General features: G+C 45.8%; 2 protein-coding genes across 2 annotated transcripts in view; one reads left to right on the top strand and one right to left on the bottom strand.

The window, feature by feature from the left end:
- Positions 1-24,346, bottom strand: part of LOC146785328 (ephrin type-B receptor 1) — a 793,299-nt gene that overhangs the window by 711,115 nt on the left and 57,838 nt on the right. The gene's annotated exons all lie outside the window — the stretch shown is intronic.
- The window catches only part of LOC146785330 (uncharacterized), a 47,593-nt gene continuing 26,920 nt past the window's right edge, over positions 3,674-24,346 (top strand). The window contains exons 1-2 of the mRNA XM_085635117.1: positions 3,674-3,760; positions 9,425-11,169. Coding sequence (XP_085491243.1) covers positions 9,991-11,169 — 1,179 coding nt within the window. The 5' untranslated portion in view covers positions 3,674-3,760; positions 9,425-9,990. The remainder of the gene's footprint in view (positions 3,761-9,424; positions 11,170-24,346) is intronic.

A 24,346-nucleotide genomic window follows, 5' to 3' on the forward strand; every position in this document is an offset into this window, starting at 1 on the left:
CCTCACCTGGCATGAGGTCATGCCGTAACTTCTCCACGAGTGAGAAGTGAGCAGTGTGAGCACGTGCACATCGATGTGCCTGCGGTCACTGCAGTCCAGGGGAGAAAACGGACCGCCTGTGCCAGGGCACAAAACAGAGCCTGATAGAGACCCGTTTCGAGCCTCCCTTTAAAAAACTGCTGGTGCTCAGACCCGGTGAGACCCGGCCCACTTGAATCCCTGGTCCCACCATAACCGGAGATCCTCACCCGCCTAGCAATGATCCCTATGCCTTCAGTGTAGCCACCAGTGCCTTGGATGCACTGAAGGAAGTGCAGTTTGCCAAGGAGGCGCTGTGTTTTTTGACTGTTTGGAAAACGTTTTTGTTTTACTGAAACAAACTCCCAAGTGGGGAGTTTAACTGTGCATGCCCAGGACCGAAAAGCCTAAATAGGCTGGGGCTACCGTCACTTTGACTTGAAGGTCACGTGGTGCTCAAACTGGCAGGTCAAGGATTTTTACTGATAGAGAAAGCCTCTGGTTCCCACCACACAGGTTGGCAGAGAGGGCATCAGCCTGTTCATGGTGGATGCCCTGCATCAGTCAACATCTAAGTGAAGCCCTCAGAACCACAATCCAGGACGCAAAGACATGAAAAATGACAGACTTCAATTGTGAAAATGAATGAATGATCCTCTCCCCTCACAGCGAGCACCAACAGTACGAAAAAACGGACAAAAACAACATAGAAGAGAGAAAACCCTAAAAAAGTTCATTTACATGTATGGATAAATATTGGGATCAGAAACACCCCAGCTCAAATAACACTTGCATCAGGCATTAGAAGTAGTTTCTGTGCACAATTTACAGAGTAGTGAAGCGGAGCATTAGCGCGTGCACGGTTTGCGTGGCAGTTAACAGCCAGTGGTACGTAAACATGCAAAACAGAAGCGAGGGCAAAGTTGTTGGTTAAACTCCCAGCAGTGCTAAACTTGTAAAGGTGTTTGAAGGTGGTGGGGACATGGGGTTATTTTCTTCACTTTCACCCAGACAGAGAAAGACAGAAAAAGGAGCAAGATGGAGGTAGAGAAATACTGAAAAATGGTGACAAAGGGAAAAGTAAGGATTTGAAAGAACCAAAGGGCCTGGAAGTGGGAGACAAAGAGACAGAAAGCATGGGGAGGTGGAAGATGGAGGCATGAGGTGGAGTGAAGACAAGGAAGCCTTAGTGTTGGCAATCAATGCATTTGGCAACATCTGCGGTGAGCACCCAAAAAACACTTCAGGCCCTTGCACTTTTTTATTTAGAAAATTAAGTACAGGTCCCTTATGGGAGCCAGTGCTAAAACAAGTGTGAATGCCGTCTTTGTCATTATTTACTCACAAATCTAAAAGATAATGAAAAGGACTGAGTAATTGTGAGGATTCGATACTTTGATATTTCAACAGATCATTCCTTTTTGGTTTTCAAGAATGTCTGCTTTAATGGTTTATAAATTTTGTAAAACTGCGATTGGAGGATCCCACTTAATTAAAATACCTGCAATTTGCTCAGGTGGTCTCCACTTCAACCATATAGTGCTTTACTGGATTGCAATGTATCAATCAGGCAAATTAGTATTAGCTACTAACCCTACTTCCTGTGTCTTTTTCTTTTGTTTCTGTTGAAAATAATGTCTTTATCTCCCCCTAAGTTCTTCCACTTACTCCTCCTCCTCTTTTGTCTCTCTTTCTGTTATCTGCTCTCCCATTCTGCCTGGAGGTATACTGCCCTTTTATTTTACTGATGTGTTTTCTATCACATACAGATCACGTGGGTGTTGTTACCATTTCCAAGAGGATGGTTGCATATTACAGTATGGATGACGATATGCGCAGTGCCTCGGCAGAAGTAACTGGCGCAGTCCTGGGCGTTCTACACCCACAAAGTTTGGATGTTGTAAACCATTGTTACTCAAATTAAGCCTGTCTGTACTTCTTAATGTTAGAAGGAAAAGATGAGATGTATTGTGGGCACCTTTTCTTGTTCTCTTTTCCTTCGTGTTTTCTTTCTTACACTTCAAATCAACAATCGAAGGTCCATATGTCAAGTGGGGGGGTCCTCATTGATGACTTCAAGAGGAGTGGGGAAAAGAGAAAAATAGATAACATATCAAGGGAAAAGGAACAAAGAAAAATGAAAGAGAAAAAAAAGAGAGAGGGTGTGTATGTGTTGTCGGTGTGTGTGCGTTGCCCTTCACACAACATAATTAGTATTTTCCATTCTTCTCTTACTTGCAACCTTCACACACAGACGCACCCCCATCTCACTCACTTTTGTATCTGTTATTCTATTCTCTAGATTGATTTAATTAGCATAATATGAATCCCAAACTGCCTCATTTATTTCCATCCTGTTGCAAGTCGGAATGATAAGTGAAACCGAGCTGCTGGCCAGATAGACCCCGCTGGAGAGGTGGAGCTGACAGGAAAGCAAAACAAGCATTGGCATAGCCAATCGGTCTCGCCTTTGGGACCTTATAAGTGTTTAGCTATGCAACAGTTGCATAACTAAATACTTATAAGGTCCCAAAAGCGAGACCTATTGTCTATGCAAAGTGGCCGTGAAAGTGATCGCAATCACGATCAAACATCAAAGCGGCCATGCGGCCGCGAAAGTGAAAGTAATCGCGGTAAAGCGTGGCGCGTGCGCCCGCGCACATGCACTGTAGCTCTATGCTGGCCTTGTAGCACTTTTTGGAGCCCTCTCAATAAGTCTCGCCAGACCAGCGCATGCGCTGGGTCAGGCGAGACCTAAAAGACAGATTTTTAACAAGTGAGAAAATATAGGCTGTGCATACGGGCTTATGCCTCCACCACACTTAAAGTCAAGCCATGGTGCCACCATATACCAAATACTTTTCCGTGCCTCTGCCGATGGGTTCCTAGTGTTGTAAATTAAGGCAGATCGTGATTAAGCATTCACTGAAAACATTAATGTTTCCCTTTATCGTGTCCTCTTCAGTATGTTGGCCGAAGTCTGGACTCCATTTTGTATTGACGTGCTGCCACGTGTTCGCCATGAGGAGAGTCCGACCTCTGTGTTAGTTGCTCTTGTAATCTGCCTAGCAACAGTTTATAAATAGTCCTCTTGTCCATTTGGCGCATGCCCAGAACTGACCACGTCTGTTATAATTAGTTCTGCTTGACCATGTGTTTTCGCGGGCTCACGGAGTGTGTTAGCTCCGCCCATGTATTGATTTAGAATCGAGAATGACCCTAAATGGTAATGTTCTTTGACTTCATGTGCTATCCACCCACCCATGAGCCCCTCTGTTGTGTATATAAGGGGACTGTGTATGTAAGTTCTTTGTGCTACTCCTTGCAATACTGAAGAGTGTTGTGTGGACTGTAGGACCACCCTTAAGGGTTAATAAACGTTGTCTTGTACTTTGCAGTTTCCGTGCCAACTTCCTTGTAGATTGCGTTACAGAAGAGCGAACCTTTGTCTCTTGCGGGCCTAGCTGGGGCTTGTATTCAACAATTGGCGCCCAACGTGGGGCTCATCGGCGACTCGGATGCTCGAAGGACTGGTCGCGACGAAGGTGAGGAATTTGGCCGGGGACGTGATCACTGCCAGCGGCGTCTTAGCCCTGGCATCCCGAGGTTTTCTCTTCCTTCCCTTCCGAGCTGACCGTCTGGGTGGCGCCGGTCATCGACTGAGACCTCTTCTGTCGGTCCTGCCGTGAGAGCCGTTTGGGCGATTGTGGAGCTTGGCAGTTGGAACCTGGACTCTTGATTGGTAAGAACCGTTGTACGGTACTTGCTCCGAGTTTTGAAGCCTGGGTTGGCTATTTGAGTTTGATTTGTGATGACTAGTCATATTTTGAATTTGTCTTTGTGAAATATATGCGTTGCAACACATATAGGCAGGTAATGTGGAGAAATTTCTCCGGAGCTGTGTAAACTTGGAACGGCGCAACGATTAAGTGCCATTTTATTTTGATAATATTGCATATTTTGCATTATTTTTAGCATGCCTGCTTTTAGCGCACTCCGTAAGTGGGGTTGCTGCTTTGGAAGCCGGTTGAACCTCGAGGAATCCGCTCCAGCCCCCCCAGAGGGGACTCCTAATAGGGATATGTATGTGAAACATGGTCTTTCTTCCATAATGTACAGCACATTGTGGAGGAAATATACTAGGAAGGATCCTGAGTTGCGATGGCCGTTGTATGGATCATTTGATATGCGTAAGATTGAGCATGTGGAACAGTGTCTGTGTAAGCGTCGTGCTCGTCAGGATATGTTTGAGTGTGTGCGGTTATGGGTGAAGGAAGTGCGTGAGCGAGAGAAACGTGAGAAAGCACTGTTTGATAAAGAGCAACGAAAGAATGATCATGTGCGAGCAGAAGAAGCGAAGAGTCGGGAGGACAAAGAGCAGGCGGAGAAACACGAGAAAGAGCGTAGGCTCCAAGTTTCGGGTCAATATGTCGTTCGCCAGCCGCTTTATCCTGTCCTTAATAATCCTGATGATGATTTTTATCTACTAGATCGCTCTCCGCCCCCTTATGTTGGCGCATCTGCTCCACGGCCGCAAGATTCTGGCCCAGCCTCGGGTAAGGTAGACACGCGGTCCATGTTATCGGCCGAGAACATGGCTGACCTTCGGAAACTTTCCTTTCGTGCACTCAAGGGCAGGATGTCCATAGAGGACTTATTTCAAACTTGGGGGCCATGGCAAGATAGAGAGAGGGTGTATTTTTTGTCTCATTTTGCTGACGACGTAATTGCTGCTTTCCGAAAATATTCCGGTGTTTTTGAGCCTGCAGAGGTGACCTCGGAGGTTAAAGCATTACATGACGGTGTTTTTTCTCCCCCTAAGGCTCCAGAGGCGGCTCGACGACTGTTCGCCTTGCGGGACGAAGTGCTGGCGCTTAGAGAGAAAGCACGTCACCGAGCTGAGGAGGAGCAGCAGGATTCGGTTGCAGCAGGGGGCCATTCATCCACCTCCCAGTCAGATAAGGATGACATAGTGCATGTTAAACCAATGCGAGAGGCGGCACCTTTGTATGTCCCTCCGAAAGGAGCAGGGACTAGCTCGGACATTAACTCTGCCGATGCTAGGGGATATTTTGTGTATAATTGGGTTTATACTCCATGGCATAGAGCCGATGTTATGGCGTTAAAGAATGCATTACCTGACCCCCGCAAGAATCCAGCGGCCTTCTATGAAGAAGTTGAGGGGGCCTTGAATTCCTGCATTATGACCCTAGCGGATATAGACTTGTTCTTTGGCCTTATTCTACCACCAGACACGTGGCGATCTGTCCGAAAGGTGGATGATATAGTTGCTTTTAAGGCCCGGTGGTCTGACCTTGAGGATGAGGATAGGGAGCGGAAGCCCGCACAGAAACCACCTCAGAGTATTTTAGATCTTCCTGCTGCTATTGTCGCTAAATTAAAAACAATAATCCCTCCTAAAAAGATTGATTGGAATATGTTGGCGGCATGTAAGCAGAAGGTTGATGAGTCAGTGGCAGATTTCTTCACGCGCTTTGAAGAAACGTTCCATGACTTTAGTGGTCAGTCGCTTACCGACGACACAGGCCGCCACCTTTTTGCGGACAAATATGTGGCTAATCTGCTGCCGGCAGTTGCGGCCCGGTTAAAAGCGAGTGAGAGTTCTTGGTCCTCCGCGACACCGACGGCCCTTCTGACCATCGCCCAGTATTATGAGCGTCAGGAGCAAGAGGCGAAGGGCCAGGAGGAGAAGAAATCGAAAGATCTCAAAACAAAGGTAATGTTAGCACAAGTATATGGCCCGCCCCGCCGGGGTAATACTAATAATAGGGGCAGGGGCGGATCTTATGGTCCCCCTTCGGGCCGATCTGATTTGAATAGAAACCAATGTGCGTACTGTAAGCAGTTGGGCCATTGGGCCAGGGAGTGCCCAGCGTTGCATGCTTCGCGGCAGGGGCACACCCCGGGTGGCCAGAGAGGTAGAGGGGGTTTCTCAAACTTTAGAGGAAATTCTAATGATAATGTCCGTTTCGACACTGCGGGGCAGCACCGGGATAGCTCAAATGTGTTTGATCGTCAGCACCAGTATCATGTATCAGACGCCGATCATTCGGGGTATCATGATTCTCAGCATGCATAGGAATGCGTTGGATGGGGGTCTGAAGCAGTTGAGGTGCCGGTCGATCAGACGGGTCCTTATGTATCGGCTGAGGTTTTAGGTTCTACTGATCAGTTCCTAGTGGATACAGGAGCGACACGTAGTGCATTATCTAGGTACCTGGCTCCAGGGGCTCCCCCATCCGGCTCAATGGTTACATCGGTAGGGTTTGACGGTGCGCTCTCCCGCAGCCCTCTTTCGCAGCCCCTTGCATTTCAGGTTGATTGTTTCTCTGCACCCTGTTCGTTTTTGCTTGCCCCGTATACACCGGATAACATTATGGGCCTTGACATGTTAAAATACTTTAGGGCTACGATTCGCTGTTCCCCCGAGGGTGTGAGAGTGATTCTAAATGACAATTACCCCCGATCCGAGCGGATGTGTACGATCTCAGAGGAGGCTTTGTTGGCTACCCTCCCCCGCGCTTTATGGGCGACTTCGGACACGGATGTGGGACAAATGGTGATTCCTCCGGTCCACATTAGTGTCCAGGAGGGGGCGGTGCTACCACGCCTCCCGCAGTATCGCATTTCCCAGGAGGGCGAGGAAGCTCTCATACAGCTTGTGCAAGATTTGATTGCAGTAGGAGTAGTGGAAGAGGTTCCCTACAATATCTGTAACAGTCCGATTCTCCCTATTCTGAAAAAGGACACGGATGCCAAGGTCTATCGGTTCATTATTGATTTGAGAGAGGTTAACAAGATCGTGATACCTCAGTACCCGGTGGTTTCTGATATCACGACGTTGCTCACCCTGGTCCCGCCTACGGCGACCGTGTTCTCAGTGATTGATTTGAAAAATGCCTTCTTTTCTATTCCCATCCACCCTGATAGCCGATTTCTCTTTGGGTTCACATTAAACAATAGATCTTATCGTTTTTGTAGAATTCCCCAGGGCTACACAGAAAGCCCTAGTATTTACAGTCAGGCTTTGAAGCGACAGTTGGATTCCTTTGCTTTACTCGAGGGGGTCGCCCTCATTCAATATGTTGATGACATCCTGTTGGCGGCTGACACCCTGGAGTTGTGTGAGAAAAGTACGATAGCCTTACTTTCTTTTTTAGCGTCCCACAATCATAAGGTCTCTAGGAAGAAATTGCAATTCTGTAGACCAAAGGTGACTTATCTGGGTCACCTTTTGTCTAAGGAGGGGCGTGCACTCACACCAGATCGTATCCAAGTAATTTTGGACACACCGAGACCATCCACGCAGAAGGATGTGCGTGCATTTTTGGGTCTCGTTTCTTTTTGTAGACAGTGGATATTGGGGTTTTCACATACGGCTAAGCCATTACTAGCTCTCCTGACAAAAGATACGCCCATCCCAATCCCTTGGTCAGATGAGTGTGATGCTGCTTTTCAGCAATTGCGACAGGCCCTTTGTTCCGCACCAGTGTTAGGGACCCCTGATTATGCAAAACCCTTTTCATTGTATGTGCATGAGAAAGATGGATGTGCATTATCAGTTTTAGTGCAGATGCACGGCGACAAGCAGCGCCCGTGTGCATACTTTTCGGCTGTGCTTGATCCTGTCGCCCGAGCATTACCAGGGTGTTTTCGCTCGGTTGCGGCGACAGCTGTGTCAATACGGCAGAGTGAAGGAATTGTGTTATCCCATAAACTGTTGGTGTTAGTTCCCCATGCTGTTGATGCTCTGCTTAACCAAACAAAGACGCAGCATTTGACCAGTGCCCGTTTAACGGGATATGAGTTGACGCTTTTGGCTCCTCATATTACGTTGAAAAGGTGCGTGACATTAAACCCGGCCACATTGTTGCCATACCCCGAGACCCAGCCGGAGGCGCAGAAAACGCATGATTGTATTCTTGTGACTGAGGAACAGACAAAGGGTCGTATCGATCTCCAGGATACGCCCTTTTCAGAGGTAGATGGAGAACTATGGGTAGATGGGTCATGTCTGAAGCTACCAGATGGTACGACTTCAGCAGCGTATGCAATTACCACGTTACAAACGATAGTGGAGACAGCACGCATACCACAGAAGTCAGCTCAAGCAGCAGAACTAATAGCGTTAACACGAGCATGTGAGCTCAGTACAGGATTGTGTGTGAATGTTTACACAGACAGCCGCTATGCCTTCGGAGTAGCGCACGATTTCGGCATACTCTGGAAGGAGAGAGGGTTTCTAACGTCACATGGGGTACAGATAATGCATGGGGAGTTAGTTCATAATCTTTTAACTGCATTGACGTACCCGAAGAAAATTGCTATTGTTAAATGTAGCGCCCATAGGAAAGTAGTTGATAAAGTTGGAGAAGGGAATGCGTTAGCAGACCGAGTGGCACGGGAGACTGCGATGCAGCCTGGTGCTACTGCCATGTATGTAGTGAAATCACAGATGGAGAGATGGCGTGATGCAAAGGAAGAAGTGCGAGAAATACAAAGGACCGCTTCTGAAAAGGAGCGGGAGCAATGGGCTAGCGAGGGAGAGTTGGATGACGAGGGTTGTTGGAGAAATAAACAGATGGATAGATGGAAGTTACCCACGGCTTTCGTACAACCTATGGTTCAAATGGCACATGGGCTAGCACATGTCGGAGCTTCCGCAATTGTGAAATTGCTTACCCAAGTCTGGGAGCATCCAGAGATTGCTAGCACAGCAAAGAGGGTGGTACAGACCTGTATGGTCTGTCTGAAGTATAACCCAGGGAAAGGCACGCGAACTCCAGCAGGAGGATTTGCGACGCCCACTGCACCCTTTGAGGTTCTGCAGATGGATTACATCCAGCTTGAGCGCTGTAATAATTTGAAGTATGTTCTAGTAGTGGTGTGCGCCTTTAGTAAATGGGTTGAGGCGTACCCTGCGAAAGACAATACTGCGATGACTACAGCGAAGCTATTACTGAAAGAGTTTTTCCCCCGATATGGCGTCTGTAGGCTTCTGTGGAGTGATAATGGCCCTCACTTTGTAGCGGATGTTATAAAGTATGTCTTGAAGGGCCTAGGCATCACTCAGAAGTTCCATGCCGTGTTCCACCCTCAGTCTGCAGGACTGGTCGAGAAGTATAATGGTACACTGAAGCTTAAGATTGCCAAAATTCAAGCTTCAACATCTTTGACTTGGCCAGACGCCTTACCACTGGCATTATTGTCAATTAGGTCGGTGCCACACTCTCGAACCGGCCTTACGCCCTACGAGGTTGTATTTGGACGACCAATGAACATTTGGGGTCCACCAAGGCCTAAGGCTGTGTATGATGTACCTTGTGTGATGATGAGTGATTATCTGGCACAGTTAACGGATAACTTGGTTTCTATTCATCAACAGGTCCGAGAGGCGCTCCCTGATCGGTCTACTGGCGAAGGACATGGTCTGCGGCCCGGAGACCAGGTGATGATCAAGGTCTTCGACAGGTCGAATAGTCTGGAGCCCCGATGGACCGGACCTGAGCAAGTTCTTCTTGCGACGAGGACGGCAGTACGAGTCTCGAACAAGAAGAACTGGATCCATTCCCTGCACTGTCGGAAGGTGCCGCCCGGATTGGTGGAGACTGCCGTGCTGACCGATCAACGAGAAGTCCTGGCAGCAGAGACAGGCCGTGCTGCAAAGCCAAACGAAACTGAGGAGCTCTTTTCGGACCACACGACTTCTGGAGGAAGACGATATCATCTGCGACCAAGGAAGTGAGATCTTTAGTACCGGGACATACTGTCAGAACGGCCCTTGGGTTAGTGAAACGGAGAGCCGCTGTGGCAAGGGGGGGGGATCAGCCCTGCATTAGTGTAGCGACACCCGTCTTGGCCCGTTGGTGAAGAAATCAACCGCTGCCCAAGGGGAAGAGTTCTGACAGACTTTTAGTTTCAGGAAGTTATTAGGGTATTGTTTCCTTTGACATGGAGAAGAAGAAAATACTTTGTGCGTTGGGGTTCATGCTAACAATAGCTATTGTTGGCATAACAACATGGTTTGTGGAGGAGGCCACTCCAGCCCGAGAGACACTTGTGTTGACGACTCCAGTGCCTGCGGAGCACTACTTTTACACATTGCCATATCAGGAGTTGAAGCATCGACAGTCCTATTTGAACAACACTTTTATCCAGATGCTGCATCATACCCACGTTGCTACGAACGCTACGAACTGTTGGATATGTGGGATGATGCCAGCTCATCAGAAGAAAGGAGGTACGCCATTCATACCACTTCCTTTCTCTCACAATGGCTCTTGTAGAGCATGGTACACTTTGCTGTTTGCAACCCGGAAACCAACAGTGGGACGATTGCTGTTCAGACTTAATAAAGAATGTCATCAGGACAGAAGTGGATACCCACAAGCGAATGGAACAATTTGGGAATGGGAAGAGTACCGACCGGACAATGAATCCATTCCCTATATCTTCACAAACACTAGAGACACTATGGGGAAGGATAAGTTTGTAATCCAAGTGGCACAAGCCCAAGCGGACCTATGTGTCCAGAGTGTGGGTTTTATTCCTGTTGGTGTCAGTGATTGTATAAAGGTATTAAATATTGACGGGCTAAACAACAGCACCTTCCTAGCATCCCATAATACCTATTTTGTGTGTGGAAATAAAGGTTATTACCGTTTGCCAGCTGGGTGGTCTGGGGTATGCTATGTATCATTCCTATTACCCCCTGTATTCCTAGCACCTGCATCGTATCACAAAGATCTGAAATTGCTGAATAATGTGACTGTAAACAGATATAAACGTACTTTATCAATTAATGAAGTAGATCAGACGGACACTAGCTTGCAACAGTATATTGATTTCAACTTGGGACTGTTCTTCTTTGTCGGAGCTGCTTTGAATAGTAGAAAGATCCGAAGATTAACGAGAGTGGTGGAAGCTGTGACTAATCAGACCGCTGCTGCTCTTGGGAATCTTACGGAAGAACTACAAATCACCAGAATAGTTGCATTGCAGAATCGTATGGTATTAGATGTGATGTTAGCTGATCGAGGAGGAGCTTGTAAAATTATAGGAAGTAGCTGTTGTGTGTTTATCCCTGATCATACGCCATCCGTTTATAGCGCCATCAATAAGTTGCATAAAGTAGCCGCCGAAATCCACACGGAAAACGGCACATGGTCCTTTTCTGGATGGTTTTGGGCGTTGGTTACTGCCTGGGGTTGGAAGGTTCTAACTGGCCTCTGTATTATCATAGCAATTCTGTTTTTTCTCTGTATGTGTATTCAATGTGGACCATTATGCTGTTCTGTATGCATTTCATTCTGCATTCCAGACAAGAAAGCTATTGCCGAAGTTGCTCGCCAGAAGGGTCTAGCTAAAGAGGTTAAAGGAATGATGATAATTGATATATACGATGATTATTCCTGGAAGCCGGATGTCTTCAGTAAATGCTGAAAGGGTCGTCTGTTGTAAATTAAGGCAGATCGTGATTAAGCATTCACTGAAAACATTAATGTTTCCCTTTATCGTGTCCTCTTCAGTATGTTGGCCGAAGTCTGGACTCCATTTTGTATTGACGTGCTGCCACGTGTTCGCCATGAGGAGAGTCCGACCTCTGTGTTAGTTGCTCTTGTAATCTGCCTAGCAACAGTTTATAAATAGTCCTCTTGTCCATTTGGCGCATGCCCAGAACTGACCACGTCTGTTATAATTAGTTCTGCTTGACCATGTGTTTTCGCGGGCTCACGGAGTGTGTTAGCTCCGCCCATGTATTGATTTAGAATCGAGAATGACCCTAAATGGTAATGTTCTTTGACTTCATGTGCTATCCACCCACCCATGAGCCCCTCTGTTGTGTATATAAGGGGACTGTGTATGTAAGTTCTTTGTGCTACTCCTTGCAATACTGAAGAGTGTTGTGTGGACTGTAGGACCACCCTTAAGGGTTAATAAACGTTGTCTTGTACTTTGCAGTTTCCGTGCCAACTTCCTTGTAGATTGCGTTACAGAAGAGCGAACCTTTGTCTCTTGCGGGCCTAGCTGGGGCTTGTATTCAACACTAGCATTAATGCTTTCCGGGTTCCTAAACACTTTGGTAGCTACCACTGTTCAGGAACAGAGAGAGTGTAATAATTGTATGAATGTACCTGCATCAAGAAAATTATGTCTTTACCAAGAGTGCATTTTGGGCTCTCCACCTTCACTATGATTGACCTCATGCGCGTACGAATGAGACCTGTCAAGGACTGTCTGGTGGCACTTACAGTTTCACCACTGCCGCCTGCGTCCCCACACCCGGCCTCCATTGCTACCCCTGCGACATACGGGACACAGCGTGCAGGCCTGCCAATCACCGGTGGGAAATGGGCAAGCCGCGCATAATTCTTAGCTGTTTGGAGGGAGTAGTCATGAATCGGTTATTCTCAAGGCCCTCCCCATGCCTGTCGGTGCCCACTACGACTCCACAACAATAGCTAGGACCTCCGCAGGACAAAGGTGGGGAACGCAAAGGCTCTGTGACTACATCTTGTGAGCTCTGAAAAGGTGACAATGACAAGTGTCAGGAGAACTTTAAGCTTGGAGTAGACTCAACAGCAGCTGTTGACTTATGCACCTGATTTGGCTATCTGGATTCCACATATTATATGGGATAATATACTCCACCTGTACATCTAAGTCACCTCAGAGTTCCCAGTCCTTATAAAGGTCCCCCCTCTGCTGCCTTGTGCCTCTCTATGGCCATAGACCTCATCAGTGACTTGCAACAGCCATATTATGTATAGCTGGAGACATTATTCATATATGACACTGTCTCTCTGAAACAGGCGTCTCTTTTAATAGAAGAGGACATGTCTCCCTGCCAAGGGGGTGTCTCTCATGGTAAGACAGCACCATGTATCCCATCCACAGGAAAGCTTAACATGTCCTTTGGGAGGCTTTGTTTGGCACTGGAGCACACCGCCGGTGCACTTAAGTTGTCTCATGGTGGGTCTTTGTCCTTCGTGCGTGTTTCACGTTAGCTTATATCCAATCCACTTCTCTTTTTCTCCTTGTCTTTGTCATCTTGTACTTGGTGTCTGTGTTTTCTTGATTTGCTATTTACTGTCCTGTGCCTATGTTTTCCTATCTGCTCTGTTTTCGAACACTTCATTTCCTGGGGAGTAGCCATCGTTACTGCAGAGGTGCAATGGTACAGAGGCCCAGGCACCAGAGGACATCACTGCACCCCTGTTATGGCTTTTACGATGCAGCTGGGAGGTATGGCTGCCCATGTTCCTTCCATGCATTAGGGCCCTTGGATCACTTGCGACTCAGCTGCCTGTTTACGCACATCTATTTTGAGTCACATTGTCCCTCTCTGGTTGCTTCTGATGGCTATGTTCCAGTATTACTCATGTCTATGCCTTCTCACTCACCTAACTGATATCCCAGATAACTTTCTGCCCATTCACATATCCCTTGCCTATGGCCCCCAGTGCAAATCTTCCCACTCACACAGGTCACACTGTGTTTGTGTAATTTGATCCTATGTATGAGGCTCTTTTCTCTATATTTAATGCCTTCAGGTTCTCCTGTAGTCGTAGCCCTTTCCATACTCATCCAGGTCTTTCTGGCACTGGCCCTGTCTTAGTAAGTTCTTGTCTTGTGCCTATTGCCTTTTGTCTGGGACCTATAGTCTGTCTTCCACCTGTCCCGTTGTTAGGTCTTATTGTCTTCTAGTCTCAACTCAACACTCAATCGATCCTTTATGTATGCCAGTAGTCTCGAGCTGGGGGTCTTCTTGCTTCCACAACTCTCCCACTTTTTGATCATATTTCAGAATCTGAGTATGTTTAGGATTACCATGATGTTCGGTAATTCTTGTATGAAGGTGTGATTAGCTGAAGTTAAAATCCTCCTGAGGCCGTATTACACAAGGTACCCCGGGGCACAGAGGATGTTTTTTCAACATTTCATATTTAAAGGTGTTTCATGCTGCTGAGTGACTGTTTTCTTGTCTGCATCCAAGGTGGGCAGGAGCTCTTGTGCCAGGTAAACTGGGGTGGAGGTAATTCCCTCAGAGGCCTAAACCCTGACTGATGATCAACACGGAGATAATGGAGTTAATTGTACGACTCTAGCATGTTGAAAGCTTTGCTACCTTCAGTGTGAGTTATCTCATAGCCAGGCACACACTCTGCTGAGGAACCTTCTCTTGGCCAGAGTGTACACTCCCTCTGCTGAGGGAAACTGTCTCATGACTACACCCCTGCTGAGTGACGCTTTATAGCTTTGGTAGAGTGTGTTCCTAAGAACCGTACCATAGCAGGAGCCCACTGTATTCCTTCGATCTATGCATAGCCAGAGTGCACTCTAGTTTGCCCAAGAGCAGCCTCATAGTTGGAGTGCCATCTACCTCAGCTGGGAGCATAACTGCATAGCTGCAGTACATTCTACATACCATCTCACACTCTACTTCAACTAAGAGTTGTCTTTACTTCTGGAGTGCACACTACATCCTCCGAGAGCTATGTCACAGCCAGATTACTCTCTGGTCCTGCTAAGAGCTGTTTCATAGCTGAATTGCGTTCTACCCAAGCGGAGAGCTGCCCCTTAACCAAAGTGCACTGACCCTCAAATGAAAGTTACATTGTAGCTCGGATGCACTACATCGAGTGACAGTTGTCTAAAAACCACGGTGAGCTGCCTCTGGGAAGACAACCATCCAGCATGGAGGACCATGCACTCGGTGGCAGGAAATGGCGGTGTCAGAAGCCCCCTTTGGGTTGAGCATTTACCGGGGTTTGATCCTTGTGGGGTGTCACTTTCAGGGCAGGCCATTTTCGGCCTCCTGAAGCCTGACCTTCCAGCCACAGCCCTGCCATTCAGGCTCCTCGGCCCTACATCCTCTCTCCATGTTGGGTTCCAATCCGGCAGGCAGCCTGCTGTTTCCCACACACACTTCCTATTGTTTAGGGCTTCGAATGGGACATATGTTCAAGATAAGGCTGATTTGTGTCTGGAACTAATCAAGTTGTTCTAATTTACCCTCATAGTGAGCCTCATCTTGGGTCCCCTTCATTGAGGCAATTCTCTGTCTAGTTTAGTTTTCACGCATAGGGTGGTATAGGGTAGGTTCATGGTTGAAACTGATCACAAGTGGCATACCATGATTCAGATTTTATTTTATCCCAGTTGTGGTTTGGCGAGGGGCACTCACGTGGCTGGTCACAAAGTATACATGGTGCTCCAACCACAGCCCTCTGCATTGCGAGAGATCAGACAGAGCATAAAATTAAGTGCCGGCCTGCTTGCTCAGGTTCATCTCCAAAAAGGGTCGCATAGAGAACGGATCTTGTGGGCCTCTGTGCCACGGGTTGGTGCTCCATGGTTGCCTGCGGACTGGGCACCCCCATTTTGAAGTGCGATACGTTAAACAATGTGGTGGATTCTACCTTACATAACTCACAGGTGACATGGTAAGAGGTGATCAGATAGTCCAGATGGCCGCAGAACATGGCTCTGCTAATACCTCATTATAACTCTGAAATGTTTGTGATATGTTGTACTGAATTCTGATACCACAACTGCTTGTGTCCTGGGACAATTTATTCTTGCGCTCGTGCCATTGTCCCTGGCTGTGTCCTGCTGCTAGGCTGACGAGCTGCGTCAGGGCCCAGATCTCTATTCCGTGCAGCAATGGAGGACTCTACGCAGGCTCTCCACACCCTGCCTGGCATGAAGAGGAGGCAGCTGGAACAGCCAGGTGTCCTGCAGAACAATGAGCGCCAGGAAGCTGGCTCCGCTCCACACATTGTCTTGTGCAGCTTTCTCTACTGTCCTTCCCATTGCGCGTTTCCTGCCCTAGTCCCTCTTTTGTCTCTGTCAGAATGATGGTGTATTCAGAGGATTGTCTTATTTTTAGAGACATGACTTTCCTGACAGATTCTTGCCTTTGGAATGAATCTCTTTTTATTCTCAAATGTCATTGTTCTCCACGCACGTGTTCAGAAACCAATAGGAAAGTTGAAGCGTATTTATTTCGGGGCAGACTAGTGTTTCTTACCTTGCCCCCCAGTTGCTCACTATTTTACAGCTTTGAAAATATTACTATTAGAATCCTAAATCAACCCTAGCCTTTCCCCTATTTGGCCCCCAATGCTCCAACTGTCCCTTTCAGTAAGACTCCTCCTTACCTAACACAAGCCTTACATTGTAATATAATGTACATCACGAGTGTAAGCTTGAGCATAGGGCGGCACACGCAAGTAGCAGCATAGTGCACCAAACAGGTGGATATTCCAGGAGACGAGCTTGAAATAGCTCACACGAAAACTAGTTGTGGTGTGTAGATTACCTCAGGCGTTGGACTGCGTATGTTTACTGGAGAAGACAAATGAAATTCTATTGGTCGATTACAAACGCCAACTAAAATGAACATACCCTATTCAACATACCAATACGCGGTTCCAAGATAGAATGGAAATCAACAGGCATTGTTTATATATTAGTTGAATAAATGCCCAAGAACGTGCAAGTTTCAAGAGGATCCCCTAGAAATGTTTTATAAATGGGTAACCGGATTTACTCATAGGTATACAAGTGTACACATTCACTACAATAATCCTGGAGATCATTATAATTTGATTAGCCCATTACCAATACCCGTCCCACTCCATACAATTGCAAGAGAGGTGTGGTTAATTTTCCAACAAGTACATATGCAAAGTAAAAGCCATAACAATTGGGCAGTGAGTGGACTAAATCACAAACAGTACATGTGTGGTCATTTAAATAAATCATCTTTTGTATTTAGAAAATCTAACTGGATACAAATAAAGAATGTCAATTTGTGGTAGCCATTGGGCTACCGCTGCTCCTGAGCTTGCCTTTTGGTACCTTTGACATTGTCCTTGCTATCCCTTACCTCAGTGCACATGGGGTCAGTGGCAGCGTCAACAAGGCCGTTAATAGCCCAATTTAACGAGAACTACTGCCCCATCTCTCTGCTGGACACCGCCTAGACTAGCTTCTGCGCAAACCACAGCACTGAGACCACCCTGATCACTGCCACCAACAACATCAGAACCCTCCTCGACCGAGGAGACACAGCAGCCTTGATACTGCTCGACCTCTCAACAACTTTCGACACAGTATCCTACCACACCCTCATCAAGAGACTCCGTCACATCGGGATTCAGGGAGATGCCCTCAACTGGATAACCTCTGTTCTTACACGACAAACACAGAGAATCTGTCTACCTCCCTTCACATCCGAACACAAGAGCAACATCTGTGGCATCCTGCAAGATTCATTCCTCAGCCCCATCCTGTTTAACACCTACATGATGCGTAGGCTAATATTGTCAGAAACCACAGCCTTAACATCATCCCCTATGTAGAGGACACCGAGGTTCTCCTATCGCTCTCAGAAGACCCCCGCCACCACCAGTACCAACTTCCACAACTGCATGACGAGTGTTGCTGACTGGATGAAGACCACCTGCCTGAAGCTTAACACAGACAAGACTGAGGTGCTGATCTTTGGAAACAACACCTCCCCATGGAGTGACACCTGGCAGCCACCCAACTTGGACCACACTGACAGACAACGCCCGCAACCATGACATCCTACTGGACAGCAAACTCACCATGAAACACCAGATTGACGCAGTCTCTTTTGCCTGCTTCCAGACCCTCCACATGCTCCAATAGATCTACAGATGGCTCCCTATAGACACCAGAAAAACCATCACCAAAGCCCTAGTCACTAGATGACTAGACTACAGCAATGCACTCTATGCAAAAATAGGCCCGGGCAGAGTTCATTACGCGGAACTCCACAAAGTGACACAAAAACTCTGCAGCACTACACGGAATTCCGCAAGGGGCAGAGTGCGTTAGGCCGTGCTGTGCTCGCTGATTTTTAACGTTGGGTGTTTGTCCTGCACTGGAAAATCAGTGCGAACGGCACCATGCGCAGCGCAAGAGGGCACTACTTCTTTCTGCCACTCGAGTAGACTTTCTACTCGAGCAGCAGCTTCCTCAATGCGAATGGATGATTTCTCACTGCAAGCGGTCACGACCAGCCGTGACCTCCCGCGTAGAGAAATCTCACTGGGAGGTGATCTAGTGTTGTATTTTCCTTGCTCTGCAACTTAATGTGGGCGAGCTCAAGGGAGGAAAAAACTCTGCTCCGCGCTGTGTGCAGAACGCCCCACGAATGGAGTGGAATTCACCGCCCCAGGCCTATGCAGGAATCACCACCCAGCTCATAAGGAGCCACATGATTCCACATGATTCAGAGCTGAGCCGCCAGACTCATCCTCAACCTCCCCAAGCGGACCCACAATACCCCTCCATCTCAGGAACCTCCACTGGCTACCCTTCAAGGAACGGTGGCAATTCAAGATGCTGACGCACGCCTACAAGGCACTCGATGACCAAGGAACAGCATACATCAACCTTTGCCTGAACTTCCACCAACCAGCCATACACCTACGCTCCATATCCTTTGCTCTCACTCAAACTCCCTCACGCATCTGCTGAAGCTACAGTGGAGGCCACTCCTTCTCCTATCTCGGTGTCAAAATCTGGAACAGCCTTCCCTTTCACCTCCGAACAGCATCCTCCCTCAAGGAATTCAGAAAGGGACTCAAGACCTGGGTCTTCAACTGATTGCCGCAGAATTACAGCACCTGGATACCCTCACGGGCGATTAGCTGCACTCTACAAATCAAGTTTGATTGAATGATTGATTGATTTAAATCCCTCTCTTTTTACTCCTCCAGCCTCTCAGAAGCAAATAGGAGGTTATGGGGGGATTAATTTAGGAAAAGTGTCCCATTTCTTTGATGCTACCAATGGTCAAAGAGATATGATGTCAGTTCCACTATGCCTGAAATTTTGACAACTCGATGTTCATGGGTGTAATCTCTGCTATTCTTTCCGAACGTAAAACAAAATTTTATAATTTTACTGCTCTTTTCTGGAGTACTGTGTGCTGTGTCATTTGATATCAACGACTGGCAGCATAGCAGATAGATTTCACTGCTGCACTACAACATTTTAGTTTATTAGGACATTGTACTGTGTAGAAATTGAGCTCTGTACTGCACCTGCACTCTCTCAAAAAAAGATGGCATTATATTGGTCAAATCAATCAGCGAGATCAGACGACTGTCTTACTATAGCTCATAATCTACATAGTACTACTCCAACTTTAGTGTGGTATTCTCATGTGGGTACCATCTGTATTGACCAATCGTGTTCGATGAGGTGTAGACAATCCAGTGTTTTGTAAAACGTTGGCGACCTGGAGTCCACAAAACCAGAAAATGACCCAACTATATTATCAAAAAGAAGTGGCAGGGGGTAGTACAGTACCCAGGATGGAACAGAAGTTAAAGCTGCAAATACCCTGGTTCAAATACCAAAGTATTTTCTGACAGGAAGCACTGCCACTGAGCGATGTGACGGCAGCATGACTGCAGTCAACAGCAACCCTTTTTGTCTGTGATTCAAGAATGGATGCATCCCTCAGGTTACTCCTGTTGCTATGAAGTTTCTTTGTTTTTTTATTGTGATGTCTAAATTAGAATTATACATATTTTATCACTCTGCGTGATTATGTTTTCATTGTTGTGGTTAATTTCTTTTCATTGTGCTGAGGGCTATCTACCATGTTGATTCAATTTAAAACTCAGAAGAAAGCAATCTTGAAAAACAAACATTTAAGCTACAAGAAAATCCCAGCCAGCAGGCCTGGAAGAACGTGGGTTAGTGTAACTTGCCAATTCTCATGGAGCAGCATCAAAGTTCAGAACTGGTAAAACATCAGGAAGCAAAGCACAATGACAACAAAAAAAATGCACAATAATTGGACAACCAGCGCTCAGCAGCAGAACTGGTCAAGATTTAGCCATCAGAGATTTCCATTGAACAACAGTCAATATAACTGCCTTTTGCAGCGAGATAAGAAGCCAGACATTACTCTCATAAGTGAACAGCGTATCTGTACTTAAACCACAGTCAGACAAACGTCATTAGGCAACATAAGTGGCTAATACAAAGCCAGAAGGCTTGGCCAAACAATACAATACTATGCAGCACACTTTCAGCTGAGTGGGCCAAGCTTCCATCACCTACAGGGCAGTCCTAATCCAGCGGATGTGAGAACATCTGAACATCACAAATCCTGAGAAGCAATAGTGGGTGAATTGTGAGAAGAACTTTACAAGTCACAGTCAGATGAACTTGTAAAAAGGTAGTCGGAAGAACTGGCAAAAAATACATTCAGCAGGGAGGGCTGATTGCTTAAGTATAAGAGCTAACCAACTCTCAGTAAGAGAAAGTGAACAAAACTTGACAAAAATGTCCAAACCTAAGGGGAAACAACCTTTACCACAGAGCCAGAACCCCCATGCCTTTACCACGCAGGTAACCCTACCACTATGTATTTACCACACAAGATTTTACTAAGTCTGGGCAGTGAACTACATTCTGCTCACGGAGTTTGCGTTTTCTGCACTCCACGTTAAGCGGAGCTCGCGGAGTTCTGAAAATCTCTGCTCTGTGTTTTTTCCCTTGCTTGCACTCGTCAACGGCAAGTTGGCGAGTGCAATCGAGGAAAATCCACCTCCCGGCGAGATTTTTCCTGATTCGCGATCGTCAACATCAAGTTGGCGAGCGTGAGTGTAGAAAATCAACCTTCCAGCGAGATTTCTCAACACGGGTGGTCAGATTTCTCATTGCCAGTGGTTGCGTACGCCTGCGACCGCTCACATTGAGAAACCGCCCATTCGCGTTGAGAAAACTGCCGCTCGACTAAAAAGTCTACTCGAGTGGCAGAAAGGAAGCAGCGCCCACTTGCGCTGTGCATGGTGCCGTTTGCGATGATTGCACAGTGTGGACAAACATCCGGCGCTGAAAAGCACCGCAAACAGCATTTATCTAACTCATCCTGCCGCTTGCAGAGACCCACGTAGCGTGGCAGAGGTTTTTTTTGCACTTCGCAGAGTTCCGCGAACTCCGCCCAGGCTTAGATTTGACAACGATGACATTACAACGAATTTCGATGTAAAGGCATCAATAGTAAAGGCATATTTGTTGTAAAATATTGAAACGGTAAGCTTTAAGTGTTGTATGTTTTTTGATAGATAGATAGATAGATAGATAGATAGATAGATAGATAGATAGATAGATAGATAGATAGATAGATAGATAGATAGATAGATAGATAGATAGATAGATAGATAGATAGATAGATAGATAGATAGATAGATAGATAGATAGATATTAGGAAAAGGTTGTTTTAGGGTTTAGGGTGGATAAGAGTATATGGGTTTTTGGGCTGTAGGAAAATTTAGGGTTTGGGGTATTGTATGGTAAGTGAATTTTTAGGGTTTAGGGTGGGTTTGGGTTTTTGGGTAGTAAGGATATTTTTTTAATTTGGGGTTTTGCGTGGAATTTTATGGTTTAGGGAAGGTTTGGGATTTTGGGTGGCAAGGTTAATTTTAGGGTTTAGGGTGGGTATGGGTTTTTGGGTGGCAAGGGTATTTTTACGGTTTAGGGAGGATATGGGTTTTTGGGTGCTAAGGGTTTTTTAGGGTTGGTATGGGTTTTGGGGTGGCAAGGAAAATTTGTGGGTTTAGAGTGGGTATGGGTTTTTAGGTGGCAAGGGTATTTTTAGGGTTCAAGGTGGGTATGGATTTTTGGGTGGCAAGGTTATTTTTAGGGTTTCGTGGGAATGGGTTTTTGGGTGGCTAGGGGTTTTAAGAGTTTAGGGTAGGTATGGGTTATGGGTGGCAAGGGAAGATTTTGGGATTCATGGTTTATGGTGAGTATGGCTTTTTGGGTGGTAAGGGGTATTTAGGGTTTTGGGTGTCTATGGGCTTTTGAGTGGTAACTGGTGTTTCAGGTGGGTATGGGTTTTGGGTTGGCAAGTTTATTTTCAGTGTTTAGGGCAGGTATGGGTTTATGGGTAGTAAGGGTATTTTTAGGGTGGGTATGGATTATGGGGTGGCAAGGGTGTATGCATGTGTATGTATATATATATATATTGATGTTTTTTAAATTATATATTTAAAATATAAATATATATATATCCAGAAAACTCCTTCTCATCTCGCTCACTTCTCATCGCAAAAAAAAGAGCACGGACCACAGTAGTTCGTTCTGCTGGCTATTTTATTTTTGCTCGCAACAGATCACAGTAGCCATGACGCGTTTCGTCCCTCACAGGGGACTTGATCGCACATATATATGGACATATATGGACTGGTTTTTAAATCGCCGGAATCATGTACTTGTAGCTCACTGGAGAGCTTTTAAATGGCAATAAATTATGTTGAGCAAGGCGGAACCCACTGGAGGGTATGAATTTTTCAAGTGTAAACTACGTGTCCCAGAGACCACTCTTGTTGAACACGCCCATTTGGGGGCGGAACCTACTAAAGGACTGACAAATGGAGGGCTGTTTTCACTTGCATAATCTGCCTGCTAACATCGCTGAGCCCGTGACCAAGGAGCAGGAGCTCCGAAACACGTAGGGCATTGAAAACGAACGAGCACATTGATGTCCGGTTGAGGTGAATAAAGGATTGCTGTTAAAGATACGGAATCCGCCGGTTCTTTCAAGTGTCATCCTTGAAGGGGGAAACCTTGCTGGTGAATATATATATATATATATATATATATATATATATATATATATATATATATATATATATATATATATATATATATATATATATATATATATATATATATATATATATATATATATATATATATATATATATATATATATATATATATATATATATATATATATATATATATATATTCACCAGCAAGGTTTCCCCCTTCAAGGATGACACTTGAAAGAACCGGCGGATTCCGTATCTTTAACAGCAATCCTTTATTCACCTCAACCGGACATCAATGTGCTCGTTCGTTTTCAATGCCCTACGTGTTTCGGAGCTCCTGCTCCTTGGTCACGGGCTCAGCGATGTTAGCAGGCAGATTATGCAAGTGAAAACAGCCCTCCATTTGTCAGTCCTTTAGTAGGTTCCGCCCCCAAATGGGCGTGTTCAACAAGAGTGGTCTCTGGGACACGTAGTTTACACTTGAAAAATTCATACCCTCCAGTGGGTTCCGCCTTGCTCAACATAATTTATTGCCATTATATAATCATAATTTTTAAAGAAATCTATGTATAAATATAAACATGTGTGTGTATATGTATATATATATATATATATATATATATATATATATATATATATATATATATATATATATATATATACATATACACACACATGTTTATATTTATACATAGATTTCTTTAACAATTATGATTATATAATGGCTTGCGTGGTTCCATCATACATCCAAACATAAGATGGCAATATGAACCAAACTTGTGTTGACAAAAGCAGCCAACTTTCGGCCTAACAAAAGCCAAACCTGAATTGGAATAAGCGTCCAACCCTAAGTAAAATAACAGCAAGCCTGTATCAGCAAAATCAGCTACAGAATACCATCTGAGGTTTGCAAAACTAACCTCAGAGTTTCTAAGTTTCAAAAGAGTGTGACAAGAGAGCAGAATGTTGGAAGCATTTTCAGATGATAAACTAGCTGAAGAGGAAATTATGCCAAGAAAGTATGCTCAGTATAGATAATGGTAGACTATTGACTACCCAGCCAAGTATAGTCTAGATTTTGTGGGCATCCTGTGGTCATAGCACCTCACTGCTGCCACTTCGGGGTGTTAGTCTGAAAGGAGTTGGGTAACCTGAGTGTGAGCCATGCACAAGCAGAAGCAGGTCCCCCTATATGACTCATTTAATAGGCTAACTTCTAAATAATCGTGTGAACAGTGAAACCTCCCTCAGCAACTGTGGAAGAGGCCACAGCAAACTTGTCTGCCAGGGGAGAAGTATTTGGACATTCTTTGTGATCGAACAGTGTATAGGCTGAGTGGAAGATATTTGTATCTAGTCAAATCTGTCTTAAAGATGTAAGGACTGAGGGTCTCAGTCATCAGAGGAGCAGGTGAACAAAAAAAACAAAGCAGTACTACAGATCCTATCCATTATAACAACCTTGAGAGGTCAACAGCATTTACACAGTAGACAGAGAGTAACTGAATTGTAAGTAAAAATGTGTTTATCAACCTCTATTTCCTGAAGAAATGAAAGAAAACCACAGAAAGACATGACCTCTAACGGTGCCATGACAATGGGTCTACTATTGATAAACCTAGCAGACTGCCCGGCTCTCAGTACCAGAATTCCATAAAGAAGTTCTTGGTGCACGCCCCCATCCCATGGAG

The sequence above is a fragment of the Triturus cristatus genome, chromosome 11 (assembly GCF_964204655.1).
Source record: "Triturus cristatus chromosome 11, aTriCri1.1, whole genome shotgun sequence".
NCBI lineage: Eukaryota > Metazoa > Chordata > Amphibia > Caudata > Salamandridae > Triturus > Triturus cristatus.